This window comes from Nannobrachium achirus, assembly GCF_963921795.1.
Source record: "Nannobrachium achirus genome assembly, chromosome: 9".
NCBI classification, from domain to species: Eukaryota; Metazoa; Chordata; class Actinopteri; order Myctophiformes; family Myctophidae; genus Nannobrachium; species Nannobrachium achirus.
In genome coordinates, this window is record NC_137818.1 from 53,872,685 (window position 1) to 53,895,479 (window position 22,795).

Consider the following 22,795-nt stretch of genomic DNA (forward strand, 5'->3'; position numbering starts at 1 on the left):
TTTTCCTAAAGTTAATTGTGCACATGTTCAATCAGAGACTATCACAAAATAAAAAAATACTGCTTAAAAACAAAGAACGGATAAAAGAGTTAAAAGATGTTTTGTAAGTGTGAATGTAAGCTATCGTCGTTGTTGGGTGGAAACCATGTCCAAAACCGTTCGTTTTTATCATAAAAAATTAACTAACTAGTGAAAACAGCCGGTCTACAAGCACACAACGCCTCGCACCACGAGGCGTTGTGTGCTTGTAGACTGTTTTCAATACTTTTGTGAAACTTGGAGATACGAGGTTTCTGCCCGACAGTGACACTATGTTTCTTTAACTCACTGGCACGTACTATGTAAACAATGTCCACAGTGTTAAGGTTCATAAAGATTAATAATACTTAAAGGGATAGTTCACCCAAAAAATACTTTTCCATCGATGACTCACCCCATGGAGACTAGAATTCATGGATATTTTTAGTTTTTTGTCGCATTCCTAAGCCAATAATTTGATGACCAGCAGTGGTTCCCTATGGAGACACAAAGGGCCTGCTTTGTTCCCTATGGAGACACAAAGAGTCTCCTCAAATTATTGGCTTAGGAACGCGATAACAGCAAAGAAATATCCATGAATTCAAGTCTCCATGGGGTGAGTCATCGTTATCGATAGGAAAAAGAAAAAAATACATTTTGGTGTACTATCCATTTAAAGTGGTTTTAACACTCCAGGGCCTCCGGGCCTGCATCAACCCTACCATTTAAACCACTTAAAAACAAGTAGTTTTACCCCAGAAATGACTTATTTTCTACCAATTACACACCCCATGAAGCCATGAATTTGCTGAGATTTTTGACTCAAAGAGTCACCTATTGCGCCTCCGATTAAACCATTACCCGTTTGTCAAATTATTGGCTCAGGAACAATCTCCACAAACTCAAGGGCTGTGCAATTGATAGAAAAATATATTTTTTGGGGGGTTGAATTACTCTTTTAAACCCCTATAATTAGTTGACTGGAGACCCCCAGGAAGGGCTCTCTATACTAGGCACCCACCTCCTGTTTTTGCTATCTTTGGCGAAAATAGCCGATCTACTAGCTCGTAGATCGACTACTTTACGCAGAGAGTCCCAGGAATGCTAGAGCAGTGGTTCTCAAAGTGGATTCCATGGACTCTGTGGGTTCCTTTAGGGGGGTGTAAATTGACCCATACAAGTCTGTAACTCTGACAGTGTACAAATGGAACCAAATGAACCCTGACGGGTTCATTTGGTTTCATTTGTACACTGTCAGAGTTAAGGGGAGACCTTAAAATGTGAAAGTTCGAGAAACACTGCGCTAGAGGGTGGGGGGGTTCATCGTGTGATTTACTGAGGCACAAACTTCTCCTGCTGGAAGATGAGGTCGACGGCCTCCGCCACGTCGTACACCAGGTGGCTGGGCTCCACCAGCGCCGGGTCGAAGCGGAAGTCCCGGTGGCCGTGGAACACCGTCTCTTTGATGGAGTGGCTGGCATCCGAGGGCACCCCCGCGTCGGGGTTGTACACCCCCGTGCAGACCAGCACCGACTTGCAGGAGGTGGCGGCGGGCGGCGCCAGCTCGCTCTCCCAGGCGTTCGAGTCCGGCGCTTCCTCCTCCCCCCGGGGCAGGGCGGCGGCGGCTGCGGAGGAACCGGCGGTGGCGGCCGCCATCTTGGCCAAGGTTTTGGACTTCTTCTTCTTCCTGGCGGCCTGCTCCACCAGGTGACGGTTGTAGAGGTTGGCGCCGTAGATGTCAGTCATGGGGTTGTCCCTGCGGAGGATTTGAGAAGAGCAGGCATAAAGGACAACTCTGCACTAAATAACATCTAGGCTCATTTTCCTTCTTATATTGATCCCAAAGGACTGTCCATGGGGTCGATTTGGCAGAAATGCCCCTGTCGTCTGGTTACCCGGCCCAGCAGAACCCTGCAGCCCTCATAGCATAGAGAGGAAGCCCATAAGCCTGTCACTTTTACACTAATTGTTGGGGTCAAAAGTGTATTTTACAGTTTTTGTTACTAGTTGTCATTACAAACACATCTATCTGTTTTTTTTTTGTTACTAGTTGTCATTACAAACACATCTATCTATCTATCTATATTTCTTTCATGTTTTTTCATAAATCATTACAATGGTAAAAATATTACAATGGTAAAAATGGCACGTGTTGTGATGCGACGTGTTGTGAGCTTGTAGATCGGATATTTTCACTACTGAAATAATGAATAATCAAAAAGGAGCAGTTTTGTACATACAAGGTTTCCACCCAACAACAACGATACAGTATGTGTTATTAACTGTCTAAAGGTTTATGAGATCATATGACTCGGAGGTATAGCACATTCCAGCTCAGTGAAAGTAGACAAGTGACGGATTATGTTACACTCGAACATCAAGCTCACCAACAACGTCATTCACTATATGCTGTGAGAGGCACAAACCTGATATTTTGTTACTAATCTTACTAGCCAGACAACTATTCCACAATCTCGGAATGCTATATAGTCTGGAACAACACCTCCTGAAATCCGAGAAACAGAAGCTGGCATTTCCGTTTCCATTCCACGCAAATATATTTTTTTATTTCCATTCCTGCTAAGCAGCAAGCTATACAGTATATATGCTCAGATGGTCATGGTTTTGATTTATATTAGGATACATTTGCGCGACTGTAAAGACAAAATGGAGGTGCGGAGAAGGCTTCACATCTGCTTTATTCCTCACTCATGACCAGAGCTTCCGTGCTCCAGACTGTACGACCGGAAGCATTTTAAATTTGCGGAAGGCAACAGTCTGGCCATGCAAGACTACACACTGAAGTATCAATTCTGATTACTTTATTGCAAAAAGTTGCCAGAATAATATATTTAGGGCCTCCACTGACAACAAGGCTTCGCGCACAACCCGATTTTCATCGGATCGTATGAGCATTTACACTACACAATCCTCTTTCTTGAAGAGTATTGGGTCGCGTGTCCCACTGTGCGGGTAGACCCGCCGCTCACACTACAAGACTTCTTCACCGACAGCTCTGTGGTGAAATCTGACGAGAGGAGAGAGAGAGAGAGGGAGGGACTCGAGGGAGGGAGAGAGGGGCTGCTGCGTCTCTCTGTGTTCGCGTCTGTGAGTGTGATCCTGCCAGGGACGGTGGATGGTACTTTCCATCGAAAAGTACTGTACAACACAACGGGAAACTATCGTGACGTGACCGCAAGTTAACTCGCGTGGTTATAACGACACGTTGAGGCACGGTTGTTTACAATGCGATGCAAATGCCAGCGGGCTGTTTATCGTCGAGGTCATAAATTCCTCAAATCGTGCACAAACTCGTTTCATCTCCTGAGGCCCTTAGTTGTAAAATAAGTCACCCGCCAAAGTAGTAGAATGAAATAGAGTGAATCACATGATTCTGTACAGGATTTCCTTCTACACTGCAGAAAACAGCCAATGTTATGTATAAGCTCACAACACCTCGCTAGGGCTGTCACGATTATGACATTTTACATGACAATTAATTGACACTCAAATAATTGCGATTAGCGATTTAATTGTGTTTTTGTCGTTGACAATTACATTGCTGTTTGGCTTTTAGGCTTTGAAGTTGCACATGGTAGATATGACACATAACCTAAATATACAAAGAGATTACTAACATATTTGACAACTTTATACTTAAAAAAGAACATTGATAGTGGAAATAGCAGATCTACAAGCTCACGTGTTGCATTGCGACGCGTTGTGAGCTTGAAGATCGGCTATTTACACTATTTTTGACTTTTTTTTTTAAATATATGAACATTTTTCAACATGGAAAATATTATGAAAAATAAGAATAAGAATAATAAAAATAAGATTAGACGATTATGTAATAATGTTGACAGCCCTACGCATCGCAAACATTTTTGCCAAACGTTCACCCCAGAACAAGGACGCTAGGGTCTGCAGCACTGGTTCTCAATGTTCATCTCCCTTGTTCTTACCCAATAGCATAGAGCGAGGTGATTGGATGCGTCCATCCCCTCTCCGCGGCCTGGCCTCTGATGAGGTACTCACAGAAGTGGTAGGTCAGTTCACTGGGTTTCCCCATCAGCGCCTCGTACTTCACTTCCCGACCCGTTATCTTCTTGTAGATGTTCTCAAGGCACACGAGGAACGCCCCATGGCCAAAGCTAGAATCGAATCAGAAAGAGAAACATCCCTACTCTGGGTTATATAACAGAGACAGAGAACAAGAAAGGAAACAAGATAGATATTAAACTTAACGATAATTTGTTGATATGCCAACATGTTTGTGACTAGTTCGGTTCACACTAGTTCAGTTCACACAGTTCACTATGAAGATGGAACGAAAAGTGATAACGATTTCCCTTTTTCCAAAACATTTCAATAGCAGGACTGGTGCTGATGCGGTTACCGTGGAGACTGCGCCTCGGCCATCCACATGAGGTCCACGTTGCAGGCCAGCAGAGGGAGGTGAGGAAACGTCTGGGGCTGATGGGCGCTGCTCAGGTTCCCATTGGTCAGCAGGATGTCGACGATCAGCTGCAGGTTGGTCTCCCATCGAATCGGCTCCCCAAAGAGGATGACAGCTGTGTGCGCAACGAAGGGACACGCGCGGCTTGAAGGAGCATGTCACCTATTCTCAACATCATGTCTTCATATAATTGATACTCTGTATGTGGTAATAGTTTTGACGCAATGACATTTTCATTTCAGTGGTATTAAAGGTCTTAAAAGTCCTTAAAATCCCTTTAGAAATGGGTAGATAGAGTAAATACCCTGTATACAATTATACTGTATGTTGGTTTGTTTACTGCTGAGTGAGAAAATAATATAGCGCAAGAAGCTAATATTCTGGGGACCCCCAAAATCATTTGGGCAACCCCCCAACCAACAGGCTGAGAACCAGCCGTGTGGGAAACAGCGAGCTTTGTCATTTCGCAGAATGGCTGCGTATTGCAGAATGGCGAGCTCAGCAGCCAAGAACACCTGCCATATGTTCAATCAACTCCATCCTCGCTCTGTTGGGAATTCTGGGCAGTTGACCATAATGTTAATATATGATTTCAGTCTATGTTCAATTAAAGCGTTGATCAAATGCTGTTTTGTCATTGTCTTTGTTAATAAATAAGGCTATGGGTATGTGATAAACAAATGATCGCCTGGCTGATAAATATTCCTTAGCAACATTGACAATGCCAGCTGATTAGTTGAGGTTTATATAGATATATAGCACATACCTTCAACCTTAGGAAGGTTGCCAACAGGAGTGGACTGAAAGAAAGAACACAATCTAATTGGACATAGTTCACAGTGGAATGTGTTACTACAAATGGTTATTGTTATTATGGTTAATACAATTCAGGAAATTCCAGAGGTAACTAAAAGAATTACATTGTACAACTGTATATCTTCTTTGCAAATAGCACGCATTTTCTAATGTGAACATCATGTTGGATGAGCAGGTCATTCACTTTGTGTGTGTGTGTGTGTGTGTGTGTGTGTGTGTGTGTGTGGCACCATGTATTGAGCATAACAGTGAGTGTCAGTCACAAGTGTATATCGTTGTTGTCGGGCAGAAACCTCGTATTTCCAAGTTTCAAATGTGTAAGTTCTTTCGCAAAGTAAAGCCCTGCTTCATCATACAAGGCTGTCGCACAAAAGTAGTGAAAACAGCCGATCTACAAGCACACAACGCCTCGCGGTGCGAGGCGTTGTGTGCTTGTAGATCGTCTGTTTTCACTAGTTTAAATCATTCTTAAAATGATAAATGCAAAACGAACGGTTTTGGACATACACGTTTTTCACCCGACAGCGACGATATTCTACTGTAGTCTGTATGTTTTTCAGTTCCACATGGGATGTGCTGCGTCTAGTGTAGCCTCAAGATATCTGATCGATATTGCCTCCTACCAGGTTTTGAGTTACTATTCATGTAATCCCCCCGACAAGTCAGTGTTTGGTCATTGGCACAATAGCATCTAACACACACAATACTAGGTTTATGCAGCTGTGTTTCATATATCACAGTTTAACAAGTTCAGCCTGGCCCTTTAGATAATGTTTAAGCTCTAGATAGCAGCAAAGTCACAAAACTGGCACAAACGTGCCCATGGGTTATGCTAGCCAAGGGTTTAGTTCCCCTCTAATTCCATCCAATTAACTCACTGGCAGTTTGGGTCTCCTGTTGTGATCCACCATGTCCAGCAATGGGAATGATTCCCTCAGCATTTCAATACTGACCACATTCTCAAAGCCCAAACTAAAGAGAAAGACAAATTATTATTCTAGTCAGAGACTAGAATACAGATCAAGACACAAGATCACACCATTCAAGCATGCTTTCGTACTTTTTGGCAATGTCCAGGACGGGTCCTTGTCCCGACACCAGAACACACTTTTCATGGTACTTCTTGAACATCCTCAGTGGACTGTGGGACATGACGACCTGGTCTTGAGTAATCTGTAAAAAGAAAAAGAAAAAATCAAAAAACAGGGGGAGATGAATGGACTGCACATGAGCCAGCAGACAGAATAACACTAAGATCAGATCATCAGAGCAGGTATGCGGGCAATATAATAAATATTGTGATAGGACAGGATTAACTGTGATCATGTGAGATATAATATCGTGATATGGCAAAACTGTTTTCATTTCAAGGATTTAATCACTGCTAGACACGCAAAAAAAGGTGAATCAAATCTGATCGGCTAATATTATTGATGACGTCACGGCACACCTTTACTGTACTGAACTGTCTGTCAGCCAGGCCATCTCCCCTTGCCTGCACTATGAAAACCAGGAAGTCACCTTAAATGAAAATGTATTTTATTACCAAATCTGTATATAAAAATATATCTTACCTCTCAGATTGTAGCAACATGTTCATGTCAAGTAGTTAGTTTATGCTTATTTGTTGAAATGATAAAAATCGCTATGGTGGATTACCACCCCCGCTGCTGGGCGGTTGAAGGCTGGATTCTAGCCGGGGAGGAGGGAGCTAAAGTCGGACACATATGGTGGTGGTGCTCGCTGACCATGCCAAATGCGGTGCTGTGCATCGGTGGACGGACAAGCAGAGCGATCATCATAGCGATTTTGATCATTATAATGAATAAGCATAAACAAACTAGTTCACATGAATGATATCGATGTAACTAAGCTATAAGATTGGGTACATTATATTTTATATGCACAGAATTACTATTAAAATACATTTTATGTTGAGGCCACTTCCTCAATTTCCTGGTCAGTGCGAGTCTGCGAGAAGTGCTGTTCTCTGCCTGTTTTCAGACCGTTTAGAGAGAGACCATGTGACCTACTGTATCATAATGTTAATTTTCAGGGCATGACATTAAGCCTTACTTTATACTTGAGGTAAATTGCAGTCTAAAAGTCTAAAGCTGACCAGTACAACCAGTCTTACTGTTGGCCACTGAATAGCTCCACTGGGGCTGTTGGTGGTTCAGTGCCTTGCTCAAGAGAACTTCAGCTGTGTTGGGGAGGGGTGAGTGGTGACCATTAACTTCCCCACCTAGATTCTTCCTTCAGGGAATCAACCCGGGACCCTTCCGATAACAAGTGCGCTCCTCTAACCTATAGGCCACTGCTGCCCTCACGACCTTACAGGTCCGTAACTCCGAGAGAGTACAAATGGAACCAAATGAACCCGATTTGTAAACTCTCAGAGTTATGGTGGTCCTTGACATTAAAGCATTTGAGAACCACTGGTATTGTAATTGTAAAGCAGACGTGAAGTCCACACAGCGGCTCAGACAGTGCGATAGAACCGTTCCGGAAACGGTTCCAAATGTGATGGAACCAGTTCCGGTTCCTCAATGTCGGATCTGGTTCCTCCGGTTCCCAACCCTAGTTGCCCATGCATCTACTTACAGGCACACCCAGGATATGAGAGAGCTGGTCTGCTTTCGTCTGTCGGAGGCAGTTTCCTGCGTTTGTGACAAAGACGACTGGTAACCTAAATTGACCCTGATTGTTGACCAGCTTCTGGAAAGCCTTCTTTGCCGCGGGGATGAGCATCTTTCCCCGGACGAGCACTCCGTCGATGTCGAACAGCAGACCAAAGCTGGGCTGTGGCTGTGTTAAAAAGACACAAGAATCCCATACAACTTTAATTGTCACATCACAGGTAAACCAATCTGGTAAGCCACCGTCAAAGAAAGGGGGACGCCCACTCGGTCTGTCCCTCTTCCTCTTCATGATGGCGTAAGCTATCATGACTGTCTCGAGAGAATGCAGGTAAACAAATGGGTGAATCGTGTGGGTGCGTGCATTTTTTACATTAAAACAAATTAAACTAGAAGCAGTGCTCTTCCGAGCACAGGTCTCCACCAGGCCACACAAATCGGCCTGTTATAGCGCCACCATGAGGCTGATTTAAAAAATGTGGGGCAGAGGTTCTGAATTAGCATCCAGGGAGTGTGTGTGCTCAGTTTGGCAGCGATCGGGCCAACGGCGCCGGAGATTAGCTGGTAACAACCAGGCCACACAAATCGGCCTGTTATAGCGCCACCATGAGGCTGATTTGAAAAATGTGGGGCAGAGGTTCTAGATTGGCATCCAGGGAGTGTGTGTGCTCAGTTTGGCAGCGATCGGGCCAACGGTGACTGAGATTAGCTGCACACAAACTGCGAGGACACACACACGGACGGACACACGGACACACGGACGGACGCACGCACGGACGGACGGACGGAGGGGAAAACATACTCTCCCCTCAGCCTTCGGCTGGTGGAGACAATAATAGGAAAAATTGTGTTTTACATAAGTCGGCCTCCTGGTGGCGCTATAAAAGGCTGATGTGAAAAATGCAGGGAAAGGGTTTTTCCTTGGCCTCTAGGGAATGCGCTTACAAAGTTTGAAACTGATCGATGGAGTTATAGGTAAAACCACAAATCGGCCTGTTATAGCGCCACCATGAGGCTGCTTTCAAAGATTTTAAGTGGCATTTCTTCTTCGACCTAGTGGGAACGTGTGTGCGCGATTTCATGATAATTGCACTTTGCGTTTGGGATTTGAGGCATTTTGTTCCAAACGGCTCAATCCTACAAACTTTGGAAGCCAATCTTAGCCAATCAGGATGGAATATGAAAAATCGGACAGATCCGTGTCGATCACATGACTGTCGAGATACTGCCTACCGATTTGTAGGATTTTTGGACAAAATCTGTAAGAGTAGTGCACAGAAATGTGTCTTGCGAACATCGGCCACTAGGTGGCGCTAGAAAAAGCCCATTTGAAAAATTTAGGGCAGAGGTTCTAGATTGGCATCCAGGGAATGTGTGTGCTCACTTTGGCAGCGACCGGGCCAACGGCGACTGAGATTAGCTGCACACAAACTGCGAGGACACACACACACACACGGACGGACACACGGACACACGGACGGACGGACGCACGGACGGACGGACGGAGGGGAAAACATACTCTCCCCTCAGCCTTCGGCTGGTGGAGACAACAAACAAGGTCTTATGGGATTCATGAGCATTCGCTATTAGTGGTTCTCAAAAGAGGGTCTGAGGAGGAGACCCGCGGGGGGGAGGGGGGGGGGACAGTTTAAAAAAAATGTCTGCTATTTGGAAATAGCTGCTCTACAAGGCTTGTAGAATAATACATTTTGACACTTCTTCTTCTACAGAGTTCTCTGTCACACATTCTTTTCATATATGGGACTCCCATATTTGGCTACAGACACCCATGGGAGTCTGTAGCCAAATACATATCAATTATTTGGGGGGTCCTTGTTGACATGATAACGTATGAGAAGTAGGCCTACTTGCTTGAAGGCCTTCAGAAATGTTCTAAAGGTAGCCTTGGATCAAGACACCAATATTTGATAGAGTTGATATATAACTGCAAATTGCAACACTAGATTTTATCTTAATTGGATGAATCTAGGGTTGCAATACCTCCCATAGGCAGCCAATGCATCGAAACAGTTTTTTTGCTATCTGATTGTTATAAACAACTTCAAATTCAGCTATATTGGGGCTCTATGGAAAGCTGGGAGTGTCCTCTTTCTATCTGCAAAGAGTTTCTTTCATAAAACTCCATCGTAGACATGTTATGAGCTACTTTCTGTCAAGAAATCCGAGCAGACATGGTTTAGTGTTATTTTCGGAAGCGCTCGTCTTCCATTACGCAACGTCCCGTTGCCTCCTGCATTATGTGACATTTAGAACCAGGTGGTACACAGACAGTACCGCTGAGTGACTTCCCACGAGCGCTTCCAAACTCCAGCACTTAGAAAAAATAATCACCTGAAGCCAATTTCTTGATAGAAAGTAGCTCCTAACATGTCTACGGTGGATTTTTATGAAACAAACCCTTTGCAGATAGAAAGAGGATACTCCAAGCTTTCCATACAGCCCCAATATTGGTGAGTTTGACGCTGTTTAATACAATCAGATAGCAAGAAACTGTTTTGATGCATTGGCTGCCTATGGGAGGTATTGCAACCCTAGATTCATCCGATTAAAATAAAATCTAGTGTTGCAATTTGCGGCTCGAGTTGATAGTCATCCCAACAGAGAGAGAGAGGCTACCCACAGCCACAGGACAATATTAAATGTATTTTCCTCAATTTATTTGTGTGGAAAATTTAAGATTTAAGGCCCATTCCCACTGGGCCAGATAACAGATAATAAAAATCTCTTTCTCCAGATATTTTTCCATTCAAAGTGGATGGTAGATACAGATAAAAAAAAATAGCTGCCACAGATAAAGGTATCTGTGGCAAATATCTGTGGTAGATATTTTTTTATCGGTATCTGCATCCACTTTGAATGGAAACATATCTGGAGAAAGAGATTTTTTTTATCTGTTATCTGGCCCAGTGGTAATGGGCCTTTAGGCCTACGTTAAGACAAAGGCCTACTAGACTGGTTACTTTTCTCAGCAGTTATACTACAGCAGTGGTTTTCAACCAGTGATCCGGGGACCACCATGGGTCCTTGAGGGAGTTCCAGGTGGTCCCCAGCTAAATGATGGACAGTTGGTAGACCTAACCAAATGGACCCTTATAGATCGTTAACTCTTGAGTGTAAAATGAAACCAAATGGACCCGTAAACATCTGCATTGCTTAATTTAGTCTACACAATTAGAGAATGTAGAAGAATTGTTACTTTTGATTGATTGACCTCTTATCAGTCCTGTAGTACATCAACATACAGCAAGAAATTGTGGACAAAATCTTATCCAACGACAACAAAATATTCTAGGTTTTGGGTCTGAGAGGTTTTCTACATCAAATCAAATGGTGGTCCGTAGCTCAAAGGCCGAATAAATAATGGGCCTTGGTGTGAAAAAGGTTGACTGGGCTAACATATGCAAATGTCATTGATGTAGTAGGTCAGCTGCTGGCTGCCTGCTGGCCTGGGAGAGCCGCATCCCGCATCCAAGACAGACAGAAGAACGTTTACAATGCATTGCGACGCAGCACTATTCATTTGATACGCTGACCTATTTTTAACGACAAATCAGTCTACACATGGACGGCAACGCAACAATGCAGTTTAGTTCGAGGGAGCCAAAATGAAAAACGAGCTGCTCCAGACGAGACTCGAAAGAAACCGTACCTTGTTATTAGACACAGTTCCGTAAAAGCCGCACCGAGAACCGGTTGCTGCGGCTTGACGGTTACTCAGGGTGCATACCGCCCGGTGGCTAAACCAAAGGAGTCCCTTCATATCTCCCCTTTGTTTTTTGTTAGTTTCCCCCCACCGGGTTAAAAAATAAATAAAACAAAAATAAAGAATTAAAAAAGAGCTATGATCGAAGGGAGCCGGCGGCTTGGGCTGAGCTGCTCAGCTTGGCTCTTCGCCCTCCTTTTAGACTTGTTTTGCTGTTTTCCTCCGGTTCTCTCTGGCCCATACATCATTATGACTGGCCACGAGCACATGACGACATATGGGGAGGAGGTGGAGGAGGGCCTTCATGCATCCATGAAGAGACTCGGAGAATATTATGAGCAGTGGTGGAAAAAGATATCAATACTGCAATGCAGAAATAAATTATATTCTACCTATGAGAGTGGATTCCGACAGTGCATTTCAATGAGAGTGGAGCGGATTTTTGGAGAAACCCGCAAATGCCATATTCCTCCAAATAATCCGCTACATGCCCATTGCCCATTGAAATGCATTGGCGGAATCCACGCCTATATTATAGGCCTAGCCTAGGTATAATATTTTATTCCGGTCACGGTGTGCCTGTGCCCTTACAAGTAAAAGTCCCGAATTCAACATGCATTTTGAGCTTGTAAGATCTTTTCAAATGGCTGAAATGTAGGCCTATATAGGGCTGAAGTGGTTAATGTATGTTTTATGATACTAATATAAATCCACAAAGTAAAGTTCACAAATAATTGTAGTGGAGTAAAAGTAAAATATTTTCCTCTGAGATATGGTGGAGTTGGAGTAGTACTGGAAATACTCAAGTAGCCTACTTTACACCACTGGAACTGTGTGCGTGTGTGTGTGAGATAGAGAGCTGCCATTTTCAGGTTGTGGGAGTTAAAAAAGCACAAGCACCTCCTCTACAGGGCAACGGCCAGTACTGCAGGAGCAAGAACAAATTAAAAGCTGCAATCCTGGGGGAGGCCTTGCCATTTCTTTCTCGCATTTAACCACAGATAACTACCTTTGTTTCCATACATTTTGTGCAGAACACTTGGTTCTAAAAAAAACTCAGAATTTCGAGGAACCTGTGGTTTGGAATAGGACATAGACCCCCACACCTCTTGAATGTAGCCTACCAAAAATAACCAAATGGAGATGTACCATTGGTATCCTGATCCTCCATTTGTCTGTTTGCTTTCCATCACCAATTTATATAGCCCAGCCCCCCCCCCCCCCCCCCAACACACACTTTAAAGGAGTTCACCCCCCAAATTACTTTTTTTCCCATTGATCAGTCACGCCATGGAGACTAGAGTTCAATAAAATGTTTCGTTTTTTGTCGCATTCCTAAGACAAAAATGTGATAACAATAAATTCACCCCCATTAGTTCCGGATGGGGACCCGTTTCGAAACGGGTCCCCATCCGGAATCAATGGGGGTAAATTTACTCTAATCAAATTTTTGTCTTAGTAATGTGACAAAAAACAAAATTTTGTATTGAACTCTACTCTCCATGGCATGAGTAATCAATAGAAAAAAAGTCATTTTGGGGGTGAACTACTCCTTTAACCAGTTTTATGGTTTAACCAGTTTAACAGTTTTTTTTACTTACCCACTTACTCTAAATGGCAGTTGTTAATTTGTTCCTTTTTTGTTCTGTTGTAGAAACCATGGTGAATGGAAAGGAGAAATAAATCTGAATCTGTGAAATATACTTTGGTGTCAGAAACCTCTTTTACTGGAGAAACTTAGGTGGTCAGATTATATCAAGAACTAAACACAATATTTAATAATGCTTCCTTCCCATGTTTTTCATCTCAGCCCGCTTAATAACCCTAAATCTATAAAACAACAAATTGGTATTAACCCAAGCTAAGCTGGGGCCCAATACGTGCTTTATATAGGGTCCCTAAATATACCCTGGGAGTGCAGGCGTAAGGAAATGGATGTAGAAATCTGAGCTATTGGTTCGAGGCCACAGAATGTCCCACATTCTTTGAAGAAAATGTCACCTAGTAACCAGTGGCCCATTTGTCGTGACAGATGGCAAATGGGACACATTGTATAGATACAACATCTTTATACAGTTCACCACTGATTCAGTAACTGTTAATCAACAATACATAGTTCAAATCTGGATCCTTGACAAAAGTTAGTGTTTAACAATTTACATGTACCATTATATGGTCTACAGTAGGAGTCTTCGAGGTTTTCAGGCCAAGGACCCTTAGTTGAGACAGAGATGAAGCAGGGACCCACACTACACATTGAATAAGATTTTGTTGCAGATTTTCATAGATTTCATAGACTTGTTTGACAACACAGTCATCAGTCTATGTTGGATTTGTGTTAATGTGGTTTTTTTTCAGACATTTAACCACTTAAAATCGTTTATTAACCTCAACACCAAACCTATTTGCCAAAAATAGCTGATCTACAAGCTCATGTGCTATTTTTGGCTAAAGTTCTTCTCAGAATAGAGATGTGAGGGTTAAAGTTGTTCATTTAAAATAATGATCCTATCACAAAGATGTGAAGGACCCCCTGTAGTAACTCTGAGGACCTAGGGGTCCCGGACCCCCTGTTGAAGACCCCTGGTCTACAGGTTTAACTTTGACTGATAATTGAGATCGTCGCTAGATCCAGCATGGATGGTGAACTGTAAAGGAATTCAAACGGCCATCGTAGAAACCCTGGTAGAATTACATTAGAGCAGAAAATAAAACCCATGAGCACATTCCTCCCCGTGCGCCTCCAGCTTTATTGATAGTTTAAAATTAGTTTACATTTCTATTTTCTAGGACTTCAGTTGCATTTTCTTCCTTCCGACTTAAAAACTGAGTACAAGCAAAATGGTATTTTTACAGTAGTCTAAGTGATATTGTACAAAAATAACATTTCTGTGAAAACATTCTCCGTTCCCAAATATCTCCTAATTCTTCTGATCTGACAACTCATAGCTCATGATGCTAATTTTCTCCAAAAGGTCGAAATGTACCCAAATCTATGGGAACATCAACCCTGGACTAAGTGATATTTAAATTGTAAACAGATTCTTTTTTTTATACTTTATTTTATAAAAGAACTTAAGATTCTTTTGATTCCTCCATAATTGAATACCTTTGCTATATAACATGTGGTTTGTTACCTGCCCACTTTGCTGCTTGTAGGGCTCAGATGCATCGTGTTCTCCATGATTTCTCATGTCATACTCTCTTGGCCAACTCATATCTTACCCCGCTAAAACAAAACCAAAATAACCCTACATGGAAGTTCAGGTTCCATTTACTCCCTTCATACTGAGACTCACTTCCAACAAGCTCAGAGGTCCTATATATCCCATGTGTTTAGTCCCATTCATTCATCTCTGACAACCAGTGGCTGCTTGGAAAGGGGGGTTCTTTAACAAAGCATTATACATAACACCGCTACCAAACTAAAACATTTTTGTATTGAATGCAGAAAGATATTTTTTCAACCCCTTTCTTCGTATTACATGTCGAGAGGCTCACTGGCCTGGGACTAGCCTCTGTTAGCCAACCTTTGGCCAGTGAAGAGGATTCAGAGAAAAATAATACAACCAACCATCAATCAGAAAAAAGGAGGGGCAACTAAGGGCACTGATTATGCTGTGGCTTCAATGCACTCTTTTGCCAGGTGTCCCGACTTTCCGCAGTTGTAGCAGTTCATCTCATTGGATTTACTGCAATGCACCGCGACGTGACCGATCTCACCACACCTAAAGAAAAAAAGAGAACACCGGATAAATGTCTGCTGCACGCAAATAACTTTATAAGGTTATATTAGTGACCCAGGAATCTGTTAAACTTCAGCCTTATTGTGTTACGGTATGTCAACCATATACCCACAGTATATTGTAACCATTAATATATTGTGGGCAGTGGGCACTTTGACTACAAGTTGAAGCCCAGTTAAGCCCACACTAAATTCCCAGGTAGTAGGGGGCCAAGCAAAATGTTAAAAAAGAATGCATTCTAACCTTAATTCAAACTCTAGTATACTTGTTTTTTGTTACTCTTGTCCTAATCCCCATGCGTTAGGATCTGCTGACTTAAGATGCTATGATAACTGAATTTCCCCTGCAGGATCAATAAAAGTCCATCTATTATGGTGTTGCACTAAAATTGATATTAATATAGAATGATTAGAATCCTATCCTAGTGTTGAGGTCTTGATAAAGGGAGTAAGCAAAAAAAATCCCAGGACTGAATTTTTTTCAGACCATGTCTCAATATGTGATTTTAGAAACATGGCACGCGCAGCGCACACCAATATTTGGGGTGTTTCCCTGAAGTTCTGAACTGCCTTCACTGAATGTGTGTGCGCCAATCCATGCTTCATTTTATAGAAGTATCTTCTGAAGTTTTGTTGCCTGTCTGGTCAATTCAAATACTCATATCTTAAAATTATAACTACTTTTTAGTTTGGAGATCACTTGACTAGCGTTTTGACGACTTTGTCATTCACGCTGCGGCTGAAAATCAGTCCCCAGGACTGAGAACTTTAACCCGTCTTGATACCTACGAATAAGAGGTCAACTATTTTACTACTGATAGTCCTACTTAAATCCTATGTACTTGGTTGACTGCCCCCCCCCCCCCTAGCTCCATTACTACAACCTCTAGTAATTCCCTCAACTCCCAAAATTGCCGATCTGCGCGTCAATATCAGCCATGTTTTGCCGAATGTCTGCCTCCTAAAGTACCAAACATAAGACACACAACCGTTAAGGCTCACCTGTAACACTTGACTTTATCACACAGCTTCTGGATGTGACCAAAGCCTCCGCAGGAATAGCATTTCTGCTCGTTGGCATGGTCACACTCACGGGCCACGTGTCCGGCTTTTCCACAGCTGTAGCACACCTGCTCTCTCTCCTTCTTCGGCTCCTTGCAGTCGCGAGAGATGTGACCACTCCTGTGGCAGTTGTAGCACGCTAAACGGCAAAGTCAAAAGGCAATGTGGCCTCAGTTTTATGCAAAGTGTTGCTTATCTGGATACTTTGAGCAGAATTAAATTGTCGCTCAACTGGTTCAATAAGTGCACACGCAGTTAACAACTTCTACCCTATATTCATAGTTTAGAGTGAACACTATACTAGGCCCCAATAATTTCCCTCTACAACAAATCTTTGGTGATAGCTGACCCACAAGCTCACAATGCTGAGCTAGCGGATCTGCTTTTTTATAACCATTTGTCAATTAACCACCTATATATGGTACTTAGTTCACTGAGGTCCCCTGGGGCCTTATACCAGTGACAATGATTTGAATGCACAGGACCCAATGTAATCAAGCCATAGTGCTTTCTTGGGTTTAATCCTTTTAGCAGACATTGTATAGAACTTTTAAATCACAACTTTTAAAGTATTAAAACTAGTATTTGCCTCAACGCCAAAAATAGCCACTCTACAAGCTTAAATGACCACTTCACCTCTGGGACAACCAGATCTTATTTTATTGTTGTTTGGGACACGATCAACACAATCCTTATTTTTTGTGTTCAATCTGTGTTTTTAGATATTTTAGTATTTCAGCATGCAACAACTGGTCATATGATGCTTTGTAGCATGATATTGCATCATATGATGCAAAATGCATCATACGACCAGTTGTAGCATGCTGAAATACTAAAATATCTAAAAACACAGATTGAACACAAAAAATAACTCTTGTGTTGATTGTGTCCCAAACAACATTAAAATAAGATCTGATTGTCCCAGAGGTGAACTGGGCCTTTAAGCACGTGTTGTGAGCTTGTAGATCTGCCGAACGAATGTTCACCCCACAATAGGGACGCAAGGGTTCATGTGGTTAATAATCAGAACATCAATTATTCTACTGGATACATAATAAAAAATAAAAAGAACTGTCCTAAAAAATACAAGTGTAATAATGAATAATGTAATGCCCACCATCCTCAGTCTGCTCACAATCCCTGGCGATATGACCTTGTTCTCCACACCGATAGCAGAACAGGTCTAATGAGAGAAGGATATGGGTACATTAGATAATTAGAACATGCATGAAAGGAAGCTGTGGAACAATTTTAACGTATGGTAACATGTCTGAGTCGTCAGAGCAGTTTTCTGCCATAATTTACACAGGAATACAAAACTATATAGGTAATGAACAATGATAATGAAACTGATAAGTAGGGCTGTCACGACATGACATTTTACATGACGATTAATTGTCACTCAAATAATTGGCGATTAACGATTTAATTGTGTTTTTGTCGTTGATAATTACATTTCTGTTTGGCCTTTAGGCTTTGAAGTTGTACATGGTAGATATGACACATAACCTAAATATAGAAAGAAATTACTGACATATTTCACAACTTACTACTTAAAAAATAACTTTGATAGTGGAAATAGCAAATCTACAAGCTCACAACGTGTCGCGATGCGACGCGTTGTGAGCTTGTAGATCTGCTATTTCCACTATTTCGGACATTTTTCAACATTCACGATTATGACGATTATGACAAAATAATTGCGATAATGTCAAATAATCACGATTAGACGATTATGTAATAATTGTGACAGCCCTACTGATAAGCAAGCACAGGGCTCTTTGTGATAGTCTATCTAGGGTGCGGTGCTCAAATCATTTAGTACCCTTGCCTCTTCCTCGGCCCCGGCCACGCCCCCGGCCTCCAGCATTGGGACAGTTCTTGATCCAGTGACCAGAACGGCCACATCCAAAGCACTCGCTGCTGCTGCTCATGTCCATTATCTAGAAACAAAGAAGCAAAACGTATGAGTATACAGAAAAAACAAATGTTGAAACTTCAATCAAAATCATGATGACAAAGGTTCAACAGTTACAATATTGACAAATGTACAATTACAGAGAAAATCCAACCTCCCAATACGTCTTCAACAATGTCACAGAGGAAAGAAAACCCTATATGTTAATTGTAAATGGTGATTAAGGGGTTTGTCAGGTTTGCGACTCATGTAACAGCACAACTAGTACTGCAGTGGTTTAACTAGCGGGATTGACTACTTATGGATGTAATCTATTATTAACTACTGGGTACATTAACATTCACAAGCTTCTAACAACTAACTACTCAGCTAACTTACATGATTTCCCCAATGGAATCATGTTGTGATCGCCACTGGCCATACTTCTCCAAAGAGATTGCTGACGGTGCTAGAGACAGCAAGTCAGGAAAAATGTTAGTTAATAAGTAACCAAATCATTTACAAGTAACAGCAGCCAACCCTCCTTTCCTGACAAAGTTAGTTAACATATACCACAATATGGTATAGTCGAGTGACCAACTATGCTGCAATGCAAACTTCCAACAGTATTAACTTTAACTTTAACAGGGTGATATATTTTGCGAGGATGGCGTCAAATCACAGTAAACACTAAACAGACACTTGTCACAATGCTGTCAAGTTATGAGGAGAGACAGGCCCTGTCAAATCTTATATAAATAAATCTTATATAACATTACCACCCGATACGAGTTGCAAGTAGGAGCTTGCTTGTTGCTGCCAACCATCCAATATTACCTGACATTAGAACGTCAAGCAAGCACAATTTGTGCTTCATCACACTACAGTGTTGCGCCGGCTGTTAATAGCTTGCAGATAAGTAATTTCTGGCAAGCAACAACTTTACTGTACTAAAGCAGTTATCAACGTGTGGTCTGGGTGAGGCACTATTTAATTTCACTATTATTTTAACACCTTTACTGTAAGTTAGACTTAGTAAGTCACCAAATGAAAGCAAATTACTATAGGGTCATAGGGTTCACTATACAGTTGAATACTTATATACTAATATAAATTAACAAAATATTCTCTGACTGGCAAGCAACAACTTTACTGTACTAAAGCAGTTATCAACGTGTGGTCTGGGTGAGGCACTATTTAATTTCACTATTATTTTAACACCTTTACTGTAAGTTAGACTTAGTAAGTCACCCAATGAAAGCAAATTACTATAGGGTCATAGGGTTCACTATACAGTTGAATACTTATATACTAATATAAATTAACAAAATATTCTCTTATGGGGTCCCTGACATGTATTGCAGCCTAATACGCAGACATAATGTAGCATGTGGTCCACACATGCCCTTGTTTGGGCAGCACATAAACAGATATGAGAAAAGTTGCATGAGAAAAGGCCATCTGTTCTGTCCTCAAGTACCCTGGAACAAACACATGTCGGGGCTCGTCAGCTAACTTTAGCACGCTAAAGGTTTCCAACAACAGTCATTTCTTGTGGCCTGAACGTCGCGAGGTTCTCACATCACACACAAAACCGTGCACAAGTAAATATAATATGAATGCGTTTTAAGCGTCTGGAGATTGATTCCTAGCTTAAATCTAACGTAAGGCTGTGTGCTGAATGAATGGGAGAGGAGCTTAAAGCGACGCCAACACGGGGCCTGTTGACGTTTGATGCCATTTTAATGTAGGATCAATGCTTCGTAGCTCGAGCCTTTCACTCGACAGAATAACAAAGATAAAACAACATTTTCCCAAATTAAAAAGCGTACTTCGGTTATAAACATGTTATAATTATTTCTACATCCATGCTGCCGCAACGCACGCGAGCTAGCTCTACGGTGCTAACACCAGGGAGCCATCGATTTATAACCTCGGGCCGGGCCCGGAAAATGGCAGATCTCCAAGCTCACGGCCCGTCACGGATGAGGCACACCGTGAGCTTGTAGATTCCCCGTTTTTCGGGCAGCTCAAGCACCGGCGTACGTAAAAGTCCGATTTTCTTTACTCAAGTAAAAGTATCAATACTGCAATGTCGAAATACTGCTGAAGTGTGGTTTTGTAATGATATTCAAAATATACAAAGTAACTGGTTTCCAAATAAATGCAATAGAGTAGAAAGTACAATATTTGGATCCGAGATGTAGGAGAGTAGAAGTCAAAGTATTAGAAATACTCCAGGAAAGTACAAATAACAAAAAATTACTTGAGTAAATGTACTTAGTTACTTTACACCACTGCCCCTCCCCTGCCTCATCCCCCCCCAAAGGGGAAAAAACACGATGCTGTCGCACGACAGTTAGTTACACCTTCTAGTCGAACGATCGCCCCGAAGCATTCACAATCGATCAATCATTCCTAGGAGACAGAGTGCGGGTTTTCAACAAAAACAGAAGCATCGACTCACTAAAAATATACATTATCTAATACACAAATAATTCCCGCGCGGATCAAAGTCGTCATGCAGTCACCGTGTGTGTGTGTGTGTGTGTGTGTGTGTGTGTGTGTGTGTGTGTGTGGTGCTAGCAGGCCAGCAGCAGGCCGAGCCCCGTTGTATCTGTATATATATGTTAAGATTCAGGTTAAAAACCAGACAAAACAACCGATCTACACGGAAATCGCACTGTACCATGCGCCGAGATCATGCGATAACATCCGATGTGTAGCTAAATGTGTATTTGTGCGGTGTTTCGGTGGTGTGCTCACCTCGGCTACCAGCTACGTGATTCTGTTTACCTCCTCCCTCTCTCTCTCGCTCGCTCTCTCTTTGCAGCGCTACATGCGGTGAGAACACGAGTTCCTGATCGCTGTTCCAAACGTAGGAGACGGTGGAGGAAGGAGCGCTTCTTTTCCGTTCACCAGCTTCGGCTACTCGCCAGCGTCAGGGTTACTGAAGTTGGGGTTAGGTTTAGGCATTATAGTTTTACTGAGGTTAGGGTGAGGGTTAGAGTTAGGCATAGTTTTACTGAGGTTAGGGTTAGGGTTAGGCATCGTTTTACTGAGGTAAGGGTTAGACATGGAGGTTAACATTTACACACGCGAGGTCCAAGTGAGCACAGCCGAGCGCTCCAGACCTCCGCTCCAGCCAATCACAAGCCGCGCCTTCTAATTTATGCGACACCGTTTCCTACGTTTGGATTAATCTGAGTGTCATTCACCGGAACCAGCTCCCAGTCCAGCCAACTGGCGGCCAGTGATCCCGGACACCGCCTCCTCGAGTCAGCCAATCGCTGATCGGAATGGGTCGCCCCCCTATGGTCGCTCCCCGTCATGTCGCTCGGCCGGTTTAGGGGCAGTGTTTCTCTCAACTTAAAAACAAAAGTGTTTCTCTAACTTATACCTTTCAAGGTCTCCCCTTATTAACTCTGACAGTGTACAAATGGAACCAAATGGATCCGTTAGGGTTCATTTGGTTCCATTTGTACACTGTCAAGAGTCAAGACTCAAGAGTTACAGACTTGCAGCATGGGTCAATTCTCAATTTAGACCCCCACAAAGTCCCTAGAATCCACTTTGAGAACCACTAGTTTAGGGTTCACATGTGCCGTTCAGTGGTCGGATCCGATCTAGAGCCCGCCTACTGTATCCGGTAACGCGCACGTACACATACACAAACGCATACAGTTGGGAGTCCGTATCCGCTCAGACCGGATATGCACACCTGCAAAGTGAATAGTAGTAAGTAAGTGAACTTTTTCTTATCTATCGTTTCTGTCGGGTGGAAACCTTGTATGTAAAAAAATAACATTTATTTTTTTAAGCTTCTAGATCTTCTATTTTGACTACTTTTGGTCGATATGCTTGTATTATGAATGAAGTAGGGCAGTTATTTTACAATAAAACATAAACAGTTGAAAAGTTCTGCCCGTCAGTAAACTGTATGCTTCTAACTGTAGCCTACACTGTAGCATGACTGTTATCCAGAGGTGTACTATCCATAATTAAATTAACAACATATTTTGAACGCATGATTCATCCTTAAAACAGAAAATGTAATAGGCCTAGCTAGGTCTAATCAGCAAATGTATATTTTCCCAAGGAAAGCACAGCTGAGGTGTGCCGTTTTAGTTCGTCCTCGAGAGGGCGCTGTGACAGCACAATACAACACACATATCTACCCGTGTAGGACACAACACACAAGTGTTTTGTTTTCACTTTATTGCTCCACCAGTCACCTAAAATGCTGAATCATAGGCTATATAGGCCAAGCGACCTACCGAAGACATGACGCTGTAAAGCTATTTTCTAAAATAGCCTTGGTAGGCCTATAGACTATGAATAAAAAAGAGAATAAGAGAGAAAAATAACTACTGTATGTAAAAAATGTTAATTTAACCAGTTAATAATAATAATAATAATAATTGTAAAAAAAAAA

The 22,795-nt window shown here is 42.3% G+C and overlaps 2 protein-coding genes across 3 annotated transcripts; both read right to left on the bottom strand.

The window, feature by feature from the left end:
- Nucleotides 1-1,350: 1,350 nt before the first annotated feature.
- LOC308291107 (haloacid dehalogenase-like hydrolase domain-containing 5) lies at nt 1,351-11,713 on the bottom strand (the record flags this gene model as incomplete). Its single annotated transcript, XM_080733041.1, has 8 exons — nt 1,351-1,774; nt 3,984-4,172; nt 4,418-4,592; nt 5,244-5,277; nt 6,172-6,265; nt 6,354-6,466; nt 7,898-8,101; nt 11,603-11,713. The coding sequence occupies 8 exons, from the start codon at nt 11,711-11,713 to the stop codon at nt 1,351-1,353; spliced, it is 1,344 nt and encodes a 447-aa protein (XP_080589167.1).
- Nucleotides 11,714-14,378: 2,665 nt separating this feature from the next.
- cnbpa (CCHC-type zinc finger, nucleic acid binding protein a) lies at nt 14,379-21,199 on the bottom strand. 2 transcript variants are annotated; one of them, XM_080733100.1, is made up of 5 exons: nt 21,127-21,199; nt 18,295-18,406; nt 17,581-17,646; nt 16,404-16,602; nt 14,379-15,384 (listed from the first exon to the last, which is right to left on the bottom strand). In XM_080733100.1, the coding sequence occupies exons 2-5, from the start codon at nt 18,401-18,403 to the stop codon at nt 15,270-15,272; spliced, it is 489 nt and encodes a 162-aa protein (XP_080589226.1). In that variant the 5' UTR covers nt 18,404-18,406; nt 21,127-21,199; the 3' UTR covers nt 14,379-15,269. The 2 variants fall into 2 exon arrangements, with proteins under 2 accessions (XP_080589226.1, XP_080589225.1); XM_080733099.1 differs by having other exon boundaries at nt 18,289-18,406.
- Nucleotides 21,200-22,795: the final 1,596 nt, after the last annotated feature.